The sequence below is a fragment of the Delphinapterus leucas genome, chromosome 19, assembly GCF_059928025.1.
Source record: "Delphinapterus leucas isolate spDelLeu-1000000601 "Yukka" chromosome 19, BTC_Dleu_Yukka2, whole genome shotgun sequence".
Classification (NCBI taxonomy): domain Eukaryota; kingdom Metazoa; phylum Chordata; class Mammalia; order Artiodactyla; family Monodontidae; genus Delphinapterus; species Delphinapterus leucas.
Window position 1 is genome coordinate 44,986,237 of NC_143147.1, and position 24,551 is coordinate 45,010,787.

The window sequence follows — 24,551 nt, forward strand, 5'->3', positions numbered from 1 at the left end:
AAGGACAGGACTTCTCAAGTTTTTTCCAGTGTACTTCCCTTAACAGAGGAGGAAAGAATGGACATATATAGTGGGGTGGAGGTAGGGGTAAGGATCAGGATTAGGGGCATAATATGAAGTACCCCATCATAAGAACAAAATTTCTTTGAAGTTCCATGCTATTCCATAATGAATCCATGTGTTCTAATATGAAAATGTGTTTCTCCATTTTCCTTTAAATAAAACTGATGCTCCAGGCGAACACACCGTGTGTATTCTTCAGCCTCACGTACCTCCTAACATGGTGGTTTTAAAACTGGTGTTTTTGGGTTTTTTTTGCAGTACGCGGGCCTCTCACTGTTGTGGCCTCTCCCGTTGTGGAGCACAGGCTCCGGACGCGCAGGCTCAGCGGCCATGGCTCACGGGCCCAGCTGCTCAGCGGCATGTGGGATCTTCCCGGACCGGGGCACAAACCCGTGTCCCCTGCATCAGCAGGCGGACTCTCAACCACTGCGCCACCAGGGAAGCCCCTAAAACTGGTGTTTCTTACAATTAATTTAGTGGGATGAAACTGGCATAAAAAATAGAATAGAAAATGTCAGTGTGTCTCACGAAGAGTAAGTAATGTTTCCTGAAACTTTCAGTTTTATGTATTGTGTGTATACACTATGTAAAATGTATCTCTTACTGTAAATTGCAGTCAAAAAAGTATAACAACCATAATACTCATACACCAAATTAAAAAGGAAGCAGTGAGGAAATGGGCTCAGTGAGCTTAGGAACAGAGTGCACACCTCAGTTTCTGCTTTGAGGATGCCTAAAGCAGATCACAGATGGTACCAAGGAGCTGATTACCTAATCCTCTGTTCCTCTGGTCTGTCACGTGTGACATGCGGACATAACAATATTAACTTGCCTCTCAGGGACATCAATAAGAAGAGCAAATAGAAATGATTATGAGGCACTTGGAAAACACAAAAGCGGGCTATAAATGCTTAATAATAATAATGATTTTTAAGAGTTACTTTCAGTGGCTGCTGGGGAAAGAGCAGCCTGTCAGCTTCTGCCTGTAACCAGCAATTAGTTTCTTTCCATAGTATAGGAAGCCTGCTGCAGGAGCTGCAGCCTCTTTATGGTGGCACAGCTGGAGAGGAGCAGACTGAATTAATATTCTAACCTTGTTTCAGTGTGCTCAAAAGTACTATAAAAAGGTACGAGATGAACTCAGTGTGAACTCCGGCAAATGCAGCCTCTCCCCACAGATCACCACAGGAGGCACTGCCACAAGAAAATTCAAGCCAAGTGGTATACAGCTCACCTTTGACAGTATATCATCTACTCTTCCGTGACGTCACTTGTGACCTTTCCAAGTGTCTGAGGAATTTTTTTTTTTCCTCCTCTCCATTTAGCTTTTAGAAAGATTATTTGCAGGCTGGTCCAAGCCAGGACCAGGCAGTGACGCCAACCATCGCCAGTTGTCTGAGGAATGATGATTCAGATGTGTGTTAAGCACCACACCACCTAGTCAACAGAGCCTAGGGGAATGGCTCTGAGTGACAGGTTTATAATGACACTGACTCCAACTGTGTGATATGTCATCTGAGACTCAAGCAGAAGAGGCTCTCTGCTAGCTGCTGGAGTTAAGTCTACCTGTAGTTCCGCATTCCTAGTCAATGCCAAAAAATATCTACCATCTTTAGTTTAAATATGGTCTTCCATTTCAAACCCTATTGACCGATACATTATCTGAGACTTCTCAGAGACGTCCTGACAAATCAGGGCTATCTATAATATTTGACAATGTCTGAATACAGTTAAAAATATAGCAGAAATAGTCATGCAACCCACCATAGAAAATGTCAATTTACTTTCCTTCCGATGCTAATTACATTTTAACTTGAACAGCCATCTTTAGTTTACTTCCAGGGCTAAGATTCAAACAAGAAGCCTCTATTTTCTTTTTTAGTTCACCCAATAGATCAGATGGATTGCATGGCAGCTGAGCAGCCCTCAAACACTGCCAATCTGCTGTCATTATAGATAAAAGCCACACTTGTTGACTTTCATTGTTAAGAGCATGTGGACGGTGGAGCCTCTTACAGGGAAAACTTGACAGGTTCCTCTCTTCCTGATAAAAGCAGTAGCTCCATGTCCCTAAGCTAATTTCCCCTTGGGCAACAACATGCACTTCAGCATCTGAAATTTCCATGTTAAAGTGGCTCTCAGAATGGAAAGGAAAGCTCTGAACAGACCCTCAGATAGATGATCTCTTAAACTTAAATCTTCTAGTGGTACACATAATTACTGGGTTTTAGAATGGCAATGAGGGGGCTTTCCCTGCTGGTCCAGTGGGTAAGACTCTGCGCTCCCAATACAGGGGGGCCGGGTTTGATCCCTGGTCAGGGAACTAGATCCCACATGCATGCCACAACTAAGAAGTCCGCATGCCACAACTAAGAAGCCCGAGCCTGCATGCCGCAATGAAGATCCTGCATGTCTCAATTAAGACACGGCGCGGCCAAAAATATATATATAATAATAAATATTAAAAAAAAAAAAGAATGGCAATGAGAACCTAAGAGACAAGCTCTCTTGGTGGGCCCTGTTTTGAAAGGCGAAGAGAAACCAAAAGATACTGAAACTGATGTAACTATGACTCCTCCTGGAGTCCCCATTCGGTCATGCAGTTTTGCTTAATCTCAATCTCAGAAGCCTCCCACAGAGTTAACACCATGAATTAGAATGTAGGCAGATTAAATCTCCAGAACAGCAATGAGAAGACTAACATTGTAAAGTGGTATATATACACAGACATTAGTTTAGAAGAGGAAGGAGTATATCAGAATGATAGTCTCCAAGGCTGTACACTGGAAGAACCCTAAAGCACAGTAGGGTTAGAACTACTGGAATCAAATTCTGTAATTCTTCTGCAACTTAAGCTAGACTCTCAAGTATTGCTTTAAAAAAGAATTCCCCCTCTCCGTCAAAGGCATTTGGAAAAAAAGTGGAAAGGTCACAATTTTCATGAAAGACTGCCTCTGTGGACAGAGGCAGTCTTTCATGAAGCTTCTTTTTGAAGCCCACCCATAGCCACCACTAAAGCCATCTGAACTGCAGAGTCAGCCTGAACTCACACCCTTAAAGTCCCAGCACAACCTCCAGTGCCAGCATAGTGACACCTCACCCCAGAGTGAATTTCAGTTTAGCAGTCCCACCCTTTTTACTGCTTACCTCTGAACTTATAAACAATCACACCCATTCCCACCAAAGCAAACTCTTCTGATAGGAAGGGTGGAAAAACCTGGAACTGGGACATGCTAGACCATTACCTTTTTAAATAAAAAAATTTTTTTTCCCTTTTAAAGGCAAAAGTTAGACTGTTTTGAGTATTATTTGAAAAAACTGTTTTCTGAAAGCAAAGAACTGAGCGACAAGATACAATGATCATCTACTGGCAGAAGGCAAACCCTTTTGCCCTTCCTTTTAAAGCTTGCCTTCTCATCACTTCATATCCATCAGAATTAGAAAAAAGTCAGGCTTCTTTCTGGTCTCATAGAAAAAGGGGCTTGCTCGGCTCCATTTCCTGTCAGACAGCTAAATGATTCTGGTTTTCCCTGGGGCTCCAAGACACACACAGAGCATCCTTAAGCTTCCAAATTTACTCTGAGAATATGATACAAAAAAGTCGGAGGGAATTAGGATAATGGCTTAATAGTTGTGTGGTGACAAGTTGTTTTTATTTTGAAGTGGCACACAGACATAGGTTAGTAACAGAATAAGTTCCCCAAATGTTAGAATAGTCACATGTTCTATTTTCCTAGTTATCGCCCGTCTTGGAAATAGGGTCCATTAACATGTTGTGATCTTGCCTTTTCAAATATCAATGAACAGAGTAATGGAAGCAGCAGCTTCTGTTTGTTCTGCCCATTTGAGAGAAAATGAATCTGTGACTGTAGGTCCTCAGATTAAACTTGGGATCAGGACCAGACCCACCCAGGTAAAAGGGTATTGAAACAGGGGCAGGGGGTAGACTGCAAAGCCACTAAGAAACAACTGGCAGACAGAGTGTTTAGGGATACCCTGTTTGCTAAGATGAGGAGATGTCCTTGCTGAGTTTGGTCAAGAACCAGATGCACCTGATATTTGTAAACACTTTCTTAAATGAAAGCAAAAAGGGTCATTCAACAACAAATATTTATTAAGCACCTATTGTGTGCCAGGTATTGTTCCAGGCACTAGGAGATAAATCAGTGCAGAAAAAAAACAAAGACAAAAACTGTTGCCCTTTTGGAGTTTGCGGTCCAGTGACGGGGGGTGGGGGGGCAGGAGAGTAAGAACAATAAACAGTATTTAAAATGGATAAGTGCTCTGGGGGAGAGTAAGGGTAAAGGGAATCAAGAATACTGGGAGTAGAGTGAGGTGGCCTAATCAAAAAGGTCCTACTTTAGCAAAACCCTAAAGGAGGCAATGAGTCATGCAGATATGGCAATTGGGAGAAAGAACATTCCAGACATGGGAAACAGCCAATTCAAAGGCCCTGAGGGGGCAGTATACCTGTTTGAGGATCCACGAGGAAGCCAGTGTGGCTACAGTGGAGTGAGGGGAGGAGAAGGAGATGAAGTCAATGAGGTAAGGGGGAGGCGGAAGGCATGCCTAGATCACACAGGGACTTGTAGACCATTGTTAGGACTTGGGCTTTTCCGCTTAGAAAAAATATCAATGCCAGTTGTTCCACACTGGCGATGTAAACCCATGTATAACAGGGCAGTGGTACAGCAAGAATTAAGCAACTGCCACAACTCTGATAGGACCATACCTAGGTAGAGAGGGTCACTGGCAGCTGTGTGCCTCAAAAGGAACACAGGGTCAAGGGAAAACAATGCTAAGATATACTGCATCCGTTCCTGCTCCAGGCAGCTTCCTCCAAGTTTTACATGTTAGGCAAAATAAATCAGAAACTTACAGCAAAAAGCGTACTTGATCTCTTTCTGTCAATACAGAACCCACCTGCCGTGCTATACTGACCAATCTGGTTACTACCCGTAAGTAACCAAATGCTAACCAAATTAATCACAAGCCCCTAATGCTCTCCTCCTCCAGCAGCCTACAACAGAATTACTCTATGCAGTTTCAGCTGCCAGAAAGAGCCAGCAGTATTTTCACAGGCCTTTCAGCCTGACAGACAGATAAGTTCCCCAAACCCAAGGTCTTACCTTAAACAGGTTCTGCCCGACCTACATAGGCTCTCACCCTAAAGGCACGATCTTTCTTTTTCCCTTTAATGACAGATTTGTGTACCTTGCTAGGACTGGGTGACGTGCCCTTGGTTGCAGCTGTTGCACCATAGAATACTATGAATACACAGAATACGAGTACACAGAATACATCAACAGCATGAACTATTTGCTATGCAGGGCTTACTGTTAAACTTTAAAATACATTTCGTACATACAGTACTGAGTCACAAAATGGTGAAGGCAGGACTAGTAAACTATCAGTTAAAGTTATCAGCTATTCCACACCCCAGTCTGGTATATCATGGGACTGAAGACCCAGTAAAAACTCAACAGAAGAACAGACTTCAGTAATGAGAGTGAATGAATATTATTCATTTTAAAATCCTGAGGTGAAACTGATCTAGAATCTAATCTAGGTTCTAGGTGGTAAACACACAGATTAGTTTATAGCAAGTTAGAAATCAAGAGGGTTCACAGGTGTGCCTATGTACTGCCCACTATATTATTTAACCTCAACATGGACAAAAAGGCAGGCACAGGTGGCTGTCAAGATGACTGGGTACATGGGTAGCCCACTGTGCACAGATGCTATCTCTGGGCAGTTTTACTGGGGAATCAGGTCATATACAGAAGGGGCAGAAACTATTGTCAGAAGCACAGCATGAGCTATGGAATTGAGAAGTTTGGTGCTTTCATAGTTGGAGTATCTGCCTTCCATCTCCTTCAATGGCTCCTGGAAAGGATTGTTGCCACTAAGCTAAGGACCACCATTCATTCACACACTTTTCAAAAATAATTAAATAATGTTTTCCTTTGTCTCCAAACTGTAACTGAGTCTAAGTACATTTACCAGTGTCTCCACTTCTTTCTTTCTTTTTAAAAAAAATATCATTTATTTATTTATTTATTTAGGCTGCATTGGGTCTTCGTTGCTGCACACGGGCTTTCTCTAGTTGCGGTGAGCGGGGGCTACTCTTCGTTGCAGCGTGCAGGCCTATTGCGGTGGCTTCTCTTGTTGTGGAGCACGTGCTCTAGGCACGCAGGCTTCAGCAGTTGCGGCTCGTGGGCTCAGTAGTTGTGGTTCACGGACTCTAGAGCACAGGCTCAGTTGCTGTGGCTCACGGGCTTAGCTGCTCCGTGGCATGTGGGATCTTCCCGGACCAGGGCTCGAACCCACGTCCCCTGCACTGGCAGGCGGATTCTTAACCACTGCACCACCAGGGAAGCCCAGTGTCTCCACCTCTAACCGTTTTTTTTCTTTTAATTAGAACAATAAAACTGGTATCTATTTGCAGAACACACAAACATATGTCCTTCCATAAATTTAGGCCTTCCTGAAGTGGAATAAAAGGGAAAATGAATTCAGACTGAGTATATTTTCATTATAGGCCCACCTGACTGATTTTCAGGCCCTATGAACCTTGATTCAGAGAGAAACTTGTTCTATAAAACCTCAAACTGTAGAATTAGGATCTACAGATAGAATTTAAAGACAGACAAATTTTAGTTCAATATAAATAACTTCCTAAGAGAGTTTTAGGAAGATGGAATGGGCCATTTTAGGGTAGTAAATCACTAGTAGTATTCATGTAGATGCTGAGGCTCCAATCACAGCTAATACAAGGCAAATTCCACCAGAAATAGGGTTTGAAACAGACAATATTAAAGGTCATCCTTACAACCAGGAGATTTTACATTCTTTCAGTCTGCACACTCATACAGCTCAAAGCTTTTCTCAAGTTTTATTTTCAACATGTATGAACCTCAATACCATGAAACCTATGTATAACCTCTATATTAAAAAATTGTGAATAAAAGAAATTCTTTTCCTATCTCACTGAACATGACACCATAGCAAAATAGCAATATAAAAAGAACAACATGAATGAGGGCAAGATATGGCTCTCAAGTGGGCTTCAATCCAGCTTAGGAAAATCCCAGGGTGTTTCCTTTAATTCCAACCTATTACACCCTAAGGCTTTGCGTAAAAATTATTAGCCATAATGAGAACGTAAATACTAGAAACAAGTACCGACTTTTTATTCAGAATTTAAAGTCCCCTACTGCAAAAAAGATCACATGATTCAATCTATTTTCTAATCATTTATCAAACCAGAAATACAAAACTAATTCCATTTTTCATCATCAACTCCTGACTTACTATCATGATATAAAGATGGCTGAGATTTTAATAGACGAAAATGCACAATTTCGTCTATTAAATTTCGAGATAGGAAAAGTTCTATTACCCTGTAGAACTACTTTGTGAAATTTATTACCATTTGCTCAAGATTCTCAGCATGGGCTTCTGTTACTTGAGTAACCTTAGCTCACAGGCTCTTTTCAATGAGGGACTAGCTCCCAAGCTTGGGTGTCCTACGAACTGAATTCCGGGTTTCAGGAACAACTGTCTCCTACCACTGAGGGCAGATTATTTTTGGCCACGCCACATGTGGGATCTTAGTTCCCTGACCAGGGATCAAACCCGCACCCCCTGCAGTGAAAGCACAGAGTCTTAACCACTGGACTGCCAGGGAAGTCCCTTAGAATACAGAATTCTTATCTACTGCTTATGTGTGGTTATTCAAGCAGGGCCGTCGCTATTAACAAACATATTCCTGGGACTTCCCTGCTGGCGCAGTGAAAAACAATCCGCCTGCCAATGCAGGGGACACAGGTTCAATCCCTGGTCCAGGAAGATGCCACATGCTGAGGAGCAACTAAGCCCGTGTGCCACAACTACTGAGCCTGTGCTCTAGAGCCTGCAGGCCACAACTACTGAGTCTGCATGCTGCAACTACTGAAGCCTGTGTGCCTAGAGCCCATGCTCCACAACAAAGAGAAGCCACCGCAAGGAGAAATCTGCATTACAACGAAGAGTAGCCCCCGCTCGCCACAACTAGAGAAAGCCCACGCGCAGCAACGAAGACCCAACGCAGCCTAAATAAATAAATAAATAAAAATTAAAAAACAAACATATCCTAAAAGAGAGTCCCAGAAGCCAGTAGTTGAGTTCCGGTTATAGAAAGACAAAAGATACTGTCTAGCAGAATCTTGATTATCCAGACAAAAAGGATAAAGAGGGTTCTTACTAAGGCCAACCTAGTGAAAAAGGAACATCTAGTATATAAGATACCCTATTTCTCAGATGAGATTAAAAGAAACATTTATAGTCCTGATGTGACATGAAAAATATATCAAATTTGAAGCAGCAATCAGAAAAAAACAATTTTTTCTTTGGTGGTAAAATATTTTCATCTTTCATAACCAAGATCTTTCATAACCATTACCTACATACTGCTAATGGAATATTTCAGATTCTGTCCTGTCTACAGGGGTTATTTTCAGCATTGGATCTATCTGTGACCTGGGAATCTCTTATAGTTCTCCTAAGATCCACCACTTCAAGGACTCAACGTCTATTCAAGCAGCATGTGGTTCCATAAAAGCAATCAGAGTGCACTGTCCTCAACTGTGGATCCCGGAAGACCAAAGGAGGCTTTAATACTGAGGTTGTTTGGCTTGCACAACAGTCAAGAAAAGTCAGTAAATGCCAAGCTGGTTTGCTTCCTTCGATGGAAGCTGCTGAAAAGGTCTTCCGTTTGGCAGCATTTACCAGTTTTCTGGTACAATAGCTACAGCTGTGGGCTTTCTGAGTGTGAACAGACATATGGAAGACATGAAATATTAGGGACAGGCACCATCTGAAACTGATTGTCTCACAGGCTGGGACTGCAATATAGGAGTAGCAACGGACACACTTTTCTCAGGGCCATACACTGGCAAAAAAAAAAAAAAAAAAACAACTTGGGGGACTTCCCTGATGGTCCAGTGGTTAAGAATCCGCCTTCCAATGCAGGGGATGCGGGTTTGATCCCTGGTCAGGGAACTAAGATCCCACATGCTGTGGGGCAACTAAGCCCGCACTCTAGCGCCCGGGTGCCGCAACTAAGACCTGATGCAGCCAAACAAAACAAACAAAAAAACCCTTTTGGCTGACAAAGATCTTAAAGATATGAATAAATGGGACTGTAAGACTGTGTCCTTTGCAGCTAGCATCCTCAGCACTTCCTGCCCTAATCATTCAAAGGTTAAATGAACACAGTTGATGAATACTGCCTTGTTTGAGAAGAGACATTTAAAGAAAAAACCAAGACATTATGGCTTTTCCCTAATTAATATCCATCCTCTTATTAAACTACACTTATGTGGGGTATAAAGGGGATACAAAGATAGATAATAAAAACCATATACACCAAAGGACCAATTCTTTATCCATAGGTTAACCTCTAACCATAAAGTAGTATAGAAGGAAAGAAGAATTTTTATGAAGGTGCCATCAGGCTTTCAGGTAAAGATAGTAGACTGAAAATCACATTTAAATTTTCTTTCTCTTGGAAGAAATTCTGCCATAATTAAAGGGAAAAAATTTAAAGGTATAAATTCATAAAGACGGGGAAGAGAAAATACAACTGCAACAAAATCTCGGTAACTGTTAGCAAAAATGGTGTTAGCAAAAATACCACAGAATTCTCAAAGGCTTAGGACTGGTAGCGCCTCTGGAACTGTATGGAGGGGAAATGGGGGTAGGGGATGTTAAAAGGAAGATGATCAAGAAACTGTTACAGCCCTAGATCCCCCCACCATTCTAAGCTACCTCAGCCCCTCAGCCCCTGAATAAAACTGAAAGATTGATTCTTTCAGAGAAAATAAGATAGATGACACTTTGGGACTTCCCTGGTGGCGCAGTGGTTAAGAATCCGCCTGCCAATGCAGGGGACGTGGGTTTGAGCCCTGGTCCAGGAAGATCCCACATGCCGCGGAGCAACTAAGCCCGTGTGCCACAACTACTGAGCCCACGTGCCACAACTACTGAAGCCTGTGCGCCTAGAGCCTGTGCTCCACAACAAGAGAAGCCACTGCAATGAGAAGCCCGTGCACTCCAACAAAGAGTAGCCCCCGCTCGCCACAACTAAAGAAAGCCTGTGCGCAGCAACGAAGACCCAATGCAGCCAAAAATAAATAAATATATAAAAAATAAAATAAATAAAATAGTAAGATAGATGGCACTTTGAAGGGGATGCCAGGCATGGCTGAGGGGTGGTGAAGGAAGTGAATTTATGCATATACTGAATGCTGAGACTCTCCAGCCCTCTTTCCCAATTTAGCTCCCAGGAGGCTGGTAGACACTCTTTATATTCTAAATAGGAGAGGCAAGGATAATTTTTTGAAAAATTAAGCCAGCCCCTAAAGAAAGACATGAAAGTGCTGACATAGAGGATTCCAGCTACCCTCGGTGACGGGTAACTGGAGCTCCTAACCTGGCCCTCATGGTTTAGAGGGCCATACTCTGATCTTCCTCTGGCCTCCTCGGAACCGCTGTATAGAAGAATCCACATGGCCAAAGAGACATGCCCAGGTAGAACACATAGAATTTCCTGGCTAAAAAGCCCTAACACTGTTTCCAGGGCCTTCTTGAAATACTTCTACTGGTCACTTTTCCTGAGGGTCAGTAAGCATATCCATAGGCCCAAGGGATGGCCAAAGGGTGGAAGTTGAATAAAGGAAGAGTAGGCTGTGAAACAGGGTTCTTCAGTTGCACTCCTGAGTGAACAGATGGGGAATTTTAGTCAAGAACCAAATGGAAGTCCTAGAACTGAAAAGTACAGTATCTGTTGTTGTTTGTATTTTTTTTTTTGGCCGTGCCGTGCGGCCTGTGGGATCTTAGTTCCCAGACCAGGGCCTGAACCTGTGCCCCCTGCAGTGGAAGTGCAGAGTCTTAACCACTGAAATGCCAGGGAAGTCCCGAAAAGTACAATATCTGAAATGAAAGTTATACTGAATGGATGTTAACAGAACACTGTAGCCTATAAAAGGAGAGTCTGTATACCTGAAGACAGATCAATAGGAATCACCCCATCTGAAGAAAAGAAAGGAAGAAAACAATAACTAAAAACCACCCTTAGTGATCTGAGGGACAATATCGAGTGGTTACACATATGTGTAAGTGGAGGTCTGAAAGGAGGGAATAGAGATGCTGAGGCGGAAAAAAATTTAAAGAAATAATGGAAAAAAAATTTTCCCAAATTTGGCAGAAACTATCAATTTACAGATCCAAGCTCAGTGAACCCGAAGCCAGATAAATACAATGAAAACACCTAGGTACATAACAGTCAAGCTGCTGAAAGCCAAACATAAAAGAAAAAGAGAGGGTGCCCATAGATCAGCACTGTCCAACAGAACTTTCTGTAATGATGGAAATGTTCTACTTCTGCACTGCCCAATCTAGTAACCACCAGCCATGTGAACATTTGAAATGTGGCTGATGCAACTGAGGAAATGAATTTTTTATTTTATTTTATTTTAATTAATTTCAATTTATACACTATAAGTAGCTAGTGGCTATCATACTGAACAGCGTAGCTAAGAAGCCTTATGAGATATCAACCCATCATAATATGTGCACTTTACTGATTCAAACCAACACTAATAATAAAAACAAACAAAAAGTTTAAGATACGGAGATAATTAAAAACTTGAGAACTGACTGGATATTTGATGTTAACGAATTCTTGTTAATTTTTTAATGTGCACATAATTATTGTGGTTATGTTTTTAATAAGACACCATCTGTTTTAAACATATATACTGAAATATTTACAGATGAAATGATATAAATGTCTTAAGATTCACGTCAAAACAATATGCTGCGGACGGGGTATAGGTGAAACAATATAAACTATGGGCTGATAATTATTGAAGCTAGATGATGGGCACACAGGGACTCATTACACTATTTTGTTTACTTTTGTAGAGTTAAAAATTTTTCATAAAATGTTTCTAATTAGAAAGTAGAGCAAAAGGAGAAAGAGATGGAAAATAGGACAAAAAAAAGGGAGATCGGTCCAGGAGGGTCAACATTCAAATAGCAAGACTTCCAATAAGAGAGACAGAGAAAATGGAGGGACATCTATAAAAAAGAAAAACTCCCAGAACTGAAGGATACAAGTTTCTACATTGAAAGAGCCCAAAAAGTACCTAGTAAAATGGGTGAAAAGAGACACACACACCAAGGCACATCACTGTGAAATTTCAGAACATGGAGGATAAAGAAAGGATCGTACAAGCTTTCACTGAGAAAGAACATGGCACAGAAAAGGATCAACAATCAGAATGGCTTCACACTAGGAAGCAAATTATTTTCCTAACCTAGAATGATATACAGAAACCATCAGACAAGTGTGAAGATAAAAAAGACATTTTAAAACATGTGAAGTCTCAAAAACTTTATTCTCTACATACTTATTCTTAGGAAGCTACTAGAGGATGTTTTTCATCAAAATGAAGGAGTAAACCAAGGAAAGAAAAATACAATAGGAGACCCAACATACCAGACAGGCGAAGGGAATGAATCCCCAGGGCTATTATGAAGGGAGATCCCAGGACGACAGTTCCAGGTGTTGAAGGAAGTCAGTTCAGACTGACACAGTCAAAAGACTCCAAAAGGAGACTATAAGAAAGTGAAACCGATTAAGACTATCTTGAAGGGTCTGATCTCACTGCAATTTGGGAACGAATTACAGTTAACACAAAAAATTAAACAAACAAGAGCGGCCAAGCAGTGCCAGGCCAGGTGGGTACGTCTGTTGGTCCTGCCATGCCTGCACCGGAGACCAGCCCTGGAGGCGGCCCAGGCCCGTCCTGTGGCCGGCACCGTGAAGCAGGAGTTGGCAGCCCAGAACACCCCACCCCCCAGGACGACGGCGGCCCCCAAGCGCTGTGGATTTCCGGGTACGGCTCCCTGGTGTGGAGGCCCGACTTCGCCTACAGCGACAGCTGTGTGGGCTTCATGCACCGCTACAGCGGCCACCTCTGACAGGGAGACACCTTCCATTGGGGCAGCGACAAGATGCCTGGTCGTGTGGTGACCCTCCCTGAAGATCGTGAGGGCTGCATTTGGGGTGTGGCGTACCAGGTGCAAGGTGAGCAGGTCAATGAGACCCTGAAGTACTTGAACGTGTGGGAGGCAGTGCTTGGTGGCTATGATACCAAGGAGGTCACCTTCTGCCCTCAAGATGCCCCTGACCAACCACTCAAGGCACTGGCCTACGTGGCCACCCCGCAGAACCCTGGTTACCTGGGCCCTGCGCCTGAGGAGGCCATCGCTACGCAGATCCTGGCCTGCTGAGGCTTCTCTGGCCACAGCCTTGAGTACTTGCTGCGCCTGGCGGACTTCAGGCAGCTCTGTGGGCCCCAGGCACAGGATGAGCACCTGGCAGCCATCGTGGATGCTGTAGGCACCATGATGCCCTGCTTCTGCCCCACTGAGCAGGCTTTGGCACTGGTCTGAGGGGCTGAGCCCCTACGTGGACACAGGGGCAAGGTCCCTACTCCAGTGCACACAGACAGACTTGATATAGCTGGAGCCCACTGAGAACACTTGGTGGGCCGACTGGGGCCTCTCTCAAGCCCCTGCCTGTCTGCCAGCCCCCAGATCTCCTACCTGACACTGACTTACTACTTGAAACTTTATTTATTGCACCATGTTGGTGTGGTGGGCAGGGTAGGGGACCTGCCCTAGATATAGGGGCCCTGCTGAGCGGTGCCCCACCCCAGGCGCCTGTTGCCTGATCAGATTCCCCCCAGTGCTGCTGCTATCCCCATACTACCCAGGCCTCCACCTCCCCAGGGAGCCTCCAAGAGCCCTGACCCTCTGCCCCTGACTCCAGAACAACCATTCCCTAGCCCCAGAAACAACACCCGTCAAAGGTCCCAGCCTGCTGGTGAGGGTAGGAGGGAGTGAGGAGAGGGGGCCCTACAAGAGCTGAGGCCCCTGCCAGCCGTGCTCATCCCCCAGGTCCCCAGGGCAGAGCTGGATCTGGAGGCCAGACACAGCTGCTGAGGCTGGGCCTAGGCCTCTTACCCATTTGGCTTTGTTGCCCTGTCCTTCTGTCTGGACTACTCCTGTCTGTTTGTTGGTCTATTCCTGGGAAGCTCATCACTATAGGTCCTGGCACCTTCCCAATCTGTCCCATACTATAATCCATAAACTGATCTCATTAAAAAAAAAAAAATTAAACAAGAAGACAGGTATTCATGTGCAAATATCTAATTACTTATATAAAATTTTATGGAGAAAAAAATCATCACACTATATAGCTCAGCTATGAGGAGTATATATAATCATAATGACATAAACAATGAACACTGATTAAAGCAAATTCTAAGACAGCTCTATCAGGAAAACAGGAGGATTGGAAATATGTATGTAGACGACGGCCATAAGTGGTGACAGAAGGCTGGGGACTGGGTTTTTCTTAGCTTAACTACAGAACTAGTTGACTCTAAGTTGTAGTTTTATAATCCCAATAAAATTAAAATTTGAAAGAACGGTGCTATCCATGTTCTCACAAGAGTTTACAGCCTGGTGAAAAAGGAGGCCAAGCAGCTGTGAGAACACTACAGCATCTATACAAAGATTGGGATGAACACGTGTTATATCATCGTTCTACTGTCTTTTTGCAGACACTGACTTGAAGAAGCAGTCAGCTGCCAGGTAGCAAGTTTGAAGGAGTATATTGGGAAAATGTTTCTAAGCAACTGACACAGATGAAATGAAAAACGAGGATATCAAAGTCAGAGAAAACTCAGAGAAAATTCATTTAGACATTTGTTAAGGTTTTTGTTTTATTTAAATAGAGGGGATCAATTCTCTTTTCTTTTTAAGGAATATAATTATATGATATAAATAAACTCAAGAGAAGCTCCCAACGGGGGCAAGCTAAGCTTTACTTTGTGTAATATTGATAAGTTGAATTCACAAAGGCTTTTACAACCAACATTATTAGTACAGCTGAAAAAATTTTCTAGGTTCCAATTTCTAGTAGGTATCTAAGGTATAACCTATTTTACATTTTAAGAGGGAACAGTGTCTTTCAATAATGTTTCAAAAAGACTATAAGCCAATAAGTAGTTTGACGATGTTTTTAATGAAAAGTTTTTGTACTAAATGTTACATTAGAGTTTTGGCGACTAGGTTTGATTTATCTGTCCTACGTTGATATCAAATTAGCCAAAATAGCTAAAACTCACACTGCTTTCAAAATTTCATTTCCTAAACCCCATTTTTTCTTTCCTGATTTTATGGTCTGGAGTACTAGAAAAGTACTAATTTTTCCTGCATGAGCTCTTGACTTTAAACATTATGTTTGCATAACATTTAAATGCCAATCAATCTTTACCTGGCTTTATCTGGATCTTTATGGTCTAAGCTTGTTGAAGTTAAGATCTGATTCTTTTTGTTCATACTAGGACAAGAGCAGAATGGAAGCTGAAATCTAAAGTAGCCCACCACTTTAAGCTAGTCATTAGTTTCACCTTGCACTAGCAGACATTAAATAGAGCTGCTCACAGCGGGGAAAAATAACTTCACCTCTTTTCAAGTTTTTGCTTATTTTCTCCATTGGGCAATACCAATTAATGAGAAAATAGCCATTATTATGACATCCCTGCAAGAAAAGAATCCATGGGGAAAACATGGAGAATCAATAGTTGACTACAGATGGAAACTGCTTTATTACATTCTGCTTAGATAGAAAAATTTTAAGATTGTTTTTTATAATGTCACGTTTGTGAAAATGAAAACTTGCTAGTCCTAATATCATAACAATACTTTTGAGGGAGGGGTTTGGACTAAGATTCAATTTCTTTTATGAGGGTTCCTATTTGGGATGTTCATTTCACTGAATGTGAAATGGAAATGCAAATAGGGAAGTAAACTGACATTTATTTATTTACCGTTTCCTTTTGGTTTTAAGAGTAGGAAATTTGCCCTCATTTCTGTGACCCAAATTCCCTTTCCTAATTCTAAAGTAAAGCATTCTCGCACCCATGCTGACTGTCCTCAAATATCTGGCTTGAGGCTCTGTGGGCCAACAGGAGGTTAGATTTCAATGAAAAGAGAGGAGATGTAAATTTGAGTTAGTTAGTTTCTTTTAGGATTCTGTGCTGGAAAAGCCCCTTAACACATTAGTCTCATTATAGCAACAGAGCCAATTCCTTCTGCACAGAAATCCTTGTTTTGTTCTTCTAGACTGAGCCAAGTTATACTGTGACTCACTCATTGTCACTCTAAATCATTACACCCTTTGCCGAGAAAGAAGCAGTCAACTGCTGAGGCAGCAAGGTAGTTAGTCAACTGGCAAGCAGGCTTGGTGCACTGGTACTTAAACTGTTGGAGAATGTTACTTTCAACTCTAAGTAATTTTATTGTTGATGTCTCACCATAAGTACTAGTATCCCACACTGGTATTTCCAGGAGATTGAGCAATGGGATCCCACCTGTCTTGATTGGAAAGTGGAAGGTTGAAATATTTTGCTCATCATGTGAAACATATTTTATAGTCTCATTCATACTATTCTATCATTTCAAGTTCTCGATAGAAGGGGATAGCAATCCTCTTTGTTCCATCTTCTGACTGTCAGTCACAGTGCACCTTTCCCTCTTGTTTTTTTTTTTTTTTTTGGTTAAATTGTGAGCTGACTTTCAGTAGAAATTTTCTTCTCAGATGGGAGTCCTGATGGCCTTAAAGTTCAAAACCATTGCATAAAGGCCGTTTTGCATTTGCTTCTGCCAGGTACCCTGGGTTTCACCAGTTCTGGTCCAATTTTACATTAATTTACTGGTTTGGAGAATTCTTCACGTACACAGTATAAATTCGGGCCCTGGATTTCTCACAAGAGGTCGCCCAGAACCCAGGTCAAAGAGAACTCTCTCATCACTTGCCCCTGTGGAAATCTTTTCCTAGTTCCCCTTTCATTGAGGGACTTGCCTTTCCAGGGTCTCAGCTTTGTGCAGGGATCAGTTACAGTTCCCCATCTCAGGTCAGCCCAAGGTTGTCTCTTCTGTCCTTGTGAGCATTAAAACCCTCAACTTCTTGGGCTTATATCTGTATTTTATCCCTTGAGGGTTGCTACAGCTTCAGCTTACATGCTTACTACTCTGCCTTCATGTTGCTTGAACCCCAGAAGGCTTAAATTTCAAGAGAAATTCAAAGTGGTGAAAACGAAACGATACTCTAAGCTAGGACCTTAAGCATTCTAAAAATTCAGTATTTTCAAGATGGAGAGGCTCTTATAAACTTCATAAAGTTCTGAGCTCCTCTAAGATGCTGCTACACTTACCACACACTTATCATATTTAAATGCAGATAACCCAACTATTTATGGCTGTGTGTTCAAAATGACCTCCACACAGCTCTACTGAAATCTATTCTTGTGACATTCAAATTCCCTATGAAAGTCTTAAGAAAGAAAAAAGTTTGTACATAACACCTTGAAACGTTTGTTTGTTGAGTAAAAAGAAAATAACTTTGTGTCAATGAGTGACTTCTGTGTGTATTTTTAATGAAAAATAAAAGTCTTCTCCACAGATTTATTTCAAACCCTATTCCATGACCAAATCTAATATAAGAAAGAGAGGGGTTGCTTTACAGATAAAATCAGCAAGACATAAACCTGTACCCCCTGAGTGAAGTAAAAGTCTAACCTGCAGGTTGTTCAGAGGCTCCATCTTCATGACTGGGCCCAAGGTGTTGAGAGGCAGGGAGACATCAATGCTCTGGTTTGGCATCAGTGGTGTATGGATGGCCAGAGGAGTGCTGGGGATGACACCAAAGCTAGGAGAGAGGATGAAGAAATCCCAGAGGTTAATCAGGAGGCAGGATTTAGTCACGTCTTTAGGTTTCAATGGCTTTTTACTCCATTTGAAGGAAACATAAGGAATAGCAGGCACTAAAGTGCCCAATTTTAATTTGCTGTAACACTAGTTACAACATAACCTCTTTTTTCCATTAAGAAGATTTGAGGACGGAGAAAACATTCATAAGCACAGAACTGGTTTGCTAATGCTCTGATTCTGAAAGTTTCTTATGTTTATCATGCCACTAGAGGGACAGGTTTGATAAGCATCTTTTTCTTACACATCTTCCTGTAGATAATCTTTGGGAGAAAGAACACTTAAGAATACCAACCTTGTAAAGTATAATGATATTATTTCACTTGCTTGATAACCTGCCTGATCAGACCAGAGGATGATTTACTGGTAACTCTCATTTTCTTTCTTCTTTATTTACTTACACAGGATACGATCATTGGGAAAGAGCGAGTCTAAGTAAAGCAGAGTTGATTGGCTTAAACATTCCAAACAACACCCCAAAGGATAAGCTGTAGACTCAAATCTGGCCACTTACTTCGCCTAAGGCAGGCAGTGAGTACCCACCAGTTTGACTTCTCAGAGAAGCCTGCCTAATAATAATACAAGAATAGTAAAGAGACGGGAAAAGCCTGAGTCTGAAGTTACAAAAAAAACCCAAAAATATATGAGGGAAGACAGACATGTCTTATGTCTCAGAAACATAAGAATACAATTTTAAAAAGATGGAGCAGAAAGGGAAAAGTAGGCCCATAGGTATAACAAATAAACAACTTAATGATATAAATTTATAATGAATTTATGTTCTAATGAGCCTCAGGAAGGAAGATGGGATTTTAATATTTATAAAATAATTATTGAGTTTATATAGGTAGTATCAATTTCAAGAGTCACAGACTAGCAGAAGAAACATTTTCCTTTTTGTAGATAAACTACGCTTTAGAGTCCCAAATGCAATAAAGAAATGATCTTGAGTAGACACATCACTCATTTTGGTATCAACATTTATGGGTCAGAAAACCCTTTTGCCCTTTTGACCTTGCTCTCATTATTTATCTATGTGGAAAACCATAAGGAATCTAAAAAAAGGCTACTAGAACTAATGAGTAAGTTTAATGAAGTTTCAAGATACAAGTTGAATGTACAAAAATCAGTTGTATTTCTATATACTAGCAACAACCAAAAACTAAAATATGCTTCTCACTATAACATCAAAACTATAAGGCACTTAAATGTGACAAAAGATGTGCAAGATCTGTACACGAAAAATTATAAAACACTGCAGAGAGAAGTTAAAGATGACCTAGATAAATGGGGAGATATGCTATACTAATGGATTAGAAGACTCAATATTGTTTGATGCCAATTCTTCCTCAAACTGATCTGCACATTCACTGCACTCTCAAGCAAAATTCCAGCAGGCAAAAGACCGAGAATTGCCAAAACAATTTTTGAAAAAGAACATACATAGTAGGAAGGTTTATACTATCTGACTTCAAGACTTACTACGGAAAAAAAGTTTACTTTGACTCTTACTTTACACATATTATCTCACCAAATTCTAAAAGGTAAAGGTAGGAGCTAAATCTATTAACACGTCTATTAAAAACATTTAAAAAAAAATTGTAACTGTGGGTCAGGCAAAGATTTGTTAAACAGAACACAAAAAGCAGAAGACATTAAAAGGAAAAAACTGTAAAGTAAACTTTATTTAAATAAAAAACTTGGGCTTCCCTGGTGGCGCAGTGGTTAAGAATCCTCCTGCCAATGCAGGGGACACAGGTTCAATCAATCCCTGGTCCAGGAAGATCCCACATGCTGCGGAGCAACTAAGCCCGTGAGCCACAACTACTGAGCCTGTGCTCTAGAGCCTGAGAGCCACAACTACTGAGCCCACATGCCACAACTACTGAAGCCCGCACGCCTAGAGCCCGTGCTCCGCAACAAGAGAAGCCACTGCAATGAGAAGCCCGCACACCTCAACGAAGAGTAGTAGCCTCTGCTCGCGGCAACTAGAGAAAGCTGGCATGCAGCAACGAAGACCCCATGCAGCCAAAAAAAAAAAACAAAACAACAGTGTATATGTGTCAATTGCAATCCCCCTTAAAAAAATAAATAAATAAATAAAACAAAAAATAAAAAACTTGTTCTTTGAAAAACACTGTTAAGAAAATAAGGCAAGCCACAGACTGGGAGAAAATATTTGCAAGACATATCTGACAAAGGACTTGTATCCAGAATATATAAAAAACTTTATTACTTGATAATAAGACAATCAATTAAAAAGAAAAAGGAACAATCTGAGCAGATACTTCACCAAAGAAGATATAAGAATGGTCAATAAGATTATGAAAAGAATGCTCAATATCACTAGTCATTAGGGAAATTCAAGTTAAAATGAGATACTACTATACATGTATAAGCATGGCTGGCACTGTTAAGAGTATGGAACAGCTGGAACATTCACACTTATTACCATGTGACCCAGCAATACCACTGCTAGGTATTTACCCAGGAAAAATGAAAACATATATCCACACAAAGACCTGTACGTGAATATTCACAGGCGCTTTAGTCAAAAAAGATAAAACTGGAAATAACCCCCAGTTCCACCAACTGGTGAAAGTGTAAACAAGTCACCGTATAAGCATCGATGGAGTACTACTCAGTAAAACAGAACAGACTGCTGAAACATCTCAAAGCATTATGCTAAGTGAAAGAAACCAAATGCAAAAGACTCCATACTACATGATTTCATTTACAAAACATTATAGAAAAGGTATGATTATAATGGCAAAGACAGTTTTCTTATTCCATATGGATGAGTTTTCCCAGCAAAATTCCCTAGTGCCTCCAGTGTTGAAGCTGACCACTGAACAGATGTGCAAGAGCCTCCACTCACTCTACATCAAACATCTGCCAACACGAGAGTTTTTACCCACTGCTAAATAGAACACTCTCTTGTTGGACACAAAGTACACTGCCGTGTCAGGATTGAGCTGGGGAACTCAGATTTCTTACCTATTCTTGTTAAACTGAATTGCAAAGTCTGTCATGTGCTGCAGAGCTTTGTTGGTGAAGTTCATTTCCATATAGATGTGCCCTTGGCGGTGAGTAAATGTTCCCGAAATCTCCAGGCCCTTAGCCTTTACTGCAGGCAGCCAGACCTGAAACACGGTACAAAGCCCAATGAAACCAGACAGGACGCTTCTGAATAAAGATGAAATTAAGATTTCACTTCCTTAGGCAACTAAGGTGATTTTTATACCATAAATACCAAGCCAAATGCAAAAGGCTCCGGATAAAGTCATATTTGCTGAATTTTGAGATCATTCTCAACTATTTAAGAACCAAAAAGAACCCACCCAAAATCAAAAACCAAACAAAAAAACCCCAAGCAAACAAAACAAAAACCCAACCCAAAACCAAAGCCAAAAACAAACAAAAAAAGAAAAACAAACCCCAAAATAGTCTATGGGTAGCCATGGCGAAAGGAGAAATTCCAATGAGCATAACATGGGGTTTCTTTGGTTAGCAGCTTTGGTAAAAGGCTTAAAAGGGGAAAAAAACTGATCTAATGAAAATCGCATGTTTACAATATTTGAAGACTTTTAAAAATCATTACCAAATTCCTTATCAGTAATCTGTTAAGGGCAAGGACCATGTCTTATGTATATTTTTAACTCTCGTTATAGTCTCTGGGAAATAGTAAGTATTCAGATGTCGTTTAAGTAATCTGAATGCCTATTTTCTCTATATAATTCATTCGTGACCCACCTCTGGCCCCAGAATCTGTGATACTCCTGGAGTGTACCAGTTTACATATATCTATACATATATAAACCAACAGGAATTCATGAACTGTCCTGACTAAAGACAGAATACCCATTAGTCAGTGGGTGGCTAGTAAACATGAGAATATACTCAACCACATTACAGGAAAAAAAGGAAAAAGAAAAGAAGAAAATGACACTATTTAATAGTACAAGATACTATTTTTCATCTATCAGAGGGTCAAAAATTCAAAAAGTCAGTAATACTCAGTGAAGGAGAATATAAGGAATCTGGCACTATTACATTCTGCTTTGGAGAACACAATTTGATGTCACCTTTTTGGAGGGTAAGCTGATAATGTCTTATTTTAAAAAAATAATTTGTTTTATTTTTGTCTGCGTTGGGTCTTAGTTGCAGCACACAGGAACTTCGTTGTGACAAGCAGGATCTTTTTGTTGCTGCGCGGGCTCTTCGCTGTGGCACGTGGGCTTCTGTCTAGTTGTGGTGTGTTGATCTCTCTCTCGTTGTGGAGCACAGGCTCCAGAGCGCATGGGCTCTGTAGTCTGTGGCTAATGGGCTCTCTAGTTGAGGTGCGCGGGCTCAGTAGTTGTTGCATGCAGGCTCAGTAGCTGTGGTGCGTGGGATTAGCTGTCTGGTGGCATATGGGATCTTAGTTCCCCAACCAAGGATCGAACCTACGACCCATGCATTGGAAGGCGAATTCTTTACCACTGGACCACCGGGGAAGTCCCTGTAATGTCTTTTTCTTTTTTGCGGTACGCGGGCCTCTCACTGCTGTGGCCTCTCCCACTGCGGAGCACAGGCTCCGGACGCGCAGGCTCAGAGGCCATGGCTCACGGGCCTAGTGGCTCCACGGCATGTGGGATCCCCCCGGACCGGGGCACGAACCCGTGTCCCCTGCATCGGCAGGCGGACTCTCAACCACTGCTCCACCAGGGAAGCCCCTGTAATGTCTATTTTTAAATGCTTAAATGATCAAGCACATTCCAAGTTTATCCTATAGATATGCTTACAAAAATACACCATGATACACATAAACAAGAATGTTCATGGTAACATCATAATAACAAAAAAGAGGGCGGGGATAGGACTAGATGAATAACCTAAATGTCCATCACCAGGAGAAAGATTAAATACGTTGTGGCACACATCAATAAAGTGGATACAGCCATTCAAAAGACTGTGGTAGAGAAAAAACAAGGTGCAAAACAGTATATCCCACTGACAGTATTTAAAGGATACAAACATACAGGTATATGCATGATCTTTCTCCTGAGAGGACACAGAAAAAGTTAATAGTGGCTACTTATGGGGAAGTGGGGACAGAGGGAAACTTAATTTTCCACCTGATCTTTCTACATTATTTAAATTTGTCATTTCTAGGTATTACTGTAATGTTAGTAAACAAGTACGTTGCATAATCTCTTAATCAATTAAAAGTCTGTGGGGATAATATCCAATGCAGTACCCTTACAACAAAGCTACTAAGCTGTGCCAAAACACTATAGCTCAGTTTTGAATCATATTTCTGGTTACTCTATGTAATGGGTGTGTACACAAAGACAAGGCTCCTGCGAAGGACAACTGGTTTACTATCTGCAGCAGGGATCCCCCACACCGAACTGGTTGAGCAGGCAGAGAATTCAGAAAGCAGCCAGGCGTGCTGCCCCTCAGAAAGGCAAAATTAAAAGAAACCTAGCTTAGCCTGGAAGGCACTATTCCCAAGGGCCGAAATATGCTTCATTTACAGGGAGTTTCCCCTTCCCCTTTTGAATTTCAATCTGAGCATGACATCAAGTGAGGCTGAGACTAGAGGGACACCAATGACACTAACCTAAATCAAAACTCTAAAAAGGTGTAGTAAAATGCATGAAAACCAAATCTGAGCAATGGCACTCTAGAATCCATATGCAGTACCAATGGAAAAAGGAGAGTGGAAAGAATGCAAAGTAAAATGTTACTTCTCTATTATGTCTCTTTCCTCCTGCTGTTGCTCTGCATATCAGATCTACACTAGACTGACTTCCCTGTTGACAAGCTAGGCAATATTTCTAAACTAGAGAACAAATACTAAATGCTTACTATTTCCAATTTTAAGTCTAATTATACAAATGGTTAATAAGGATGCTATGGTGCTTCTTATTGCTAGGTTTAAGGCCGCCTTTCATCCTCCTCGTAAATCCTCTAGAAAAAGAGCCCCAACCTTGGATTTATTATCAGTGAGAGTAACACAAATGTCAGATGCTAAATAATTCAGGTCCTGTCCACTAAGAAAGTGTTGTTTTACTTACAGCCTTAGGAGCCACATATCCACCAGGTGCCATGCCTATCCCCGTGGAGAGTTCAAATAGGTCATTCAGACCACTGCTGACCACAGCAGGAGTAGGTGAAGGAGCAAAGGTTGCAGGCACTGATGATGGGATGAAGGACTGTCCCACCTGCAGGGAATAAAAGGGAAGGGGAGCAGGGAGATCAGAAAGAACTCATTAATAGTCCTTAAAATGTTGCTATATATTTTAATAGTATTGATAAATCAATAAGAACACACCATAATTACAATATTCTTAGGCGTTTAATTCGTATATTCTTTGTCCTTCAAATCATCATGGTTATTTTTCATCATTGAAAAGATACACACACTCTTTAGAAGTTCTATCAAGAGAGTAATCAGTAGGATCAGGAACACAGTGATCCAGTTTTTTATGTTTGTTTCCAATTTTAGCTTCCATGATTCTGTGCAAAAGGCCTACAGGTACCCTAATGAAGGGGGAATCTGTTTCTATAGGAAGAAGGAGAAGCATCCAACTTAGACAGCAGTTCCATTTCCA

The 24,551-nt window shown here is 41.4% G+C and overlaps 1 protein-coding gene and 1 pseudogene across 6 annotated transcripts in view; one reads left to right on the forward strand and one right to left on the reverse strand.

Annotated features, from left to right (window-relative positions):
- AP2B1 (adaptor related protein complex 2 subunit beta 1) overlaps positions 1-24,551 on the reverse strand; it is a 124,590-nt gene that overhangs the window by 22,742 nt on the left and 77,297 nt on the right. For all 6 annotated transcript variants that reach the window (XM_089901057.1, XM_089901052.1, XM_089901053.1 and 3 more), the window contains 3 exons: positions 24,015-24,161; positions 20,950-21,095; positions 17,764-17,893 (listed from right to left, as the gene is read on the reverse strand). In XM_089901057.1, the coding sequence (XP_089757183.1) occupies positions 17,764-17,893; positions 20,950-21,095; positions 24,015-24,161 (423 nt within the window). The remainder of the gene's footprint in view (positions 1-17,763; positions 17,894-20,949; positions 21,096-24,014; positions 24,162-24,551) is intronic.
- Positions 12,854-13,566, forward strand: LOC115803543 (glutathione-specific gamma-glutamylcyclotransferase 1 pseudogene; annotated as a pseudogene).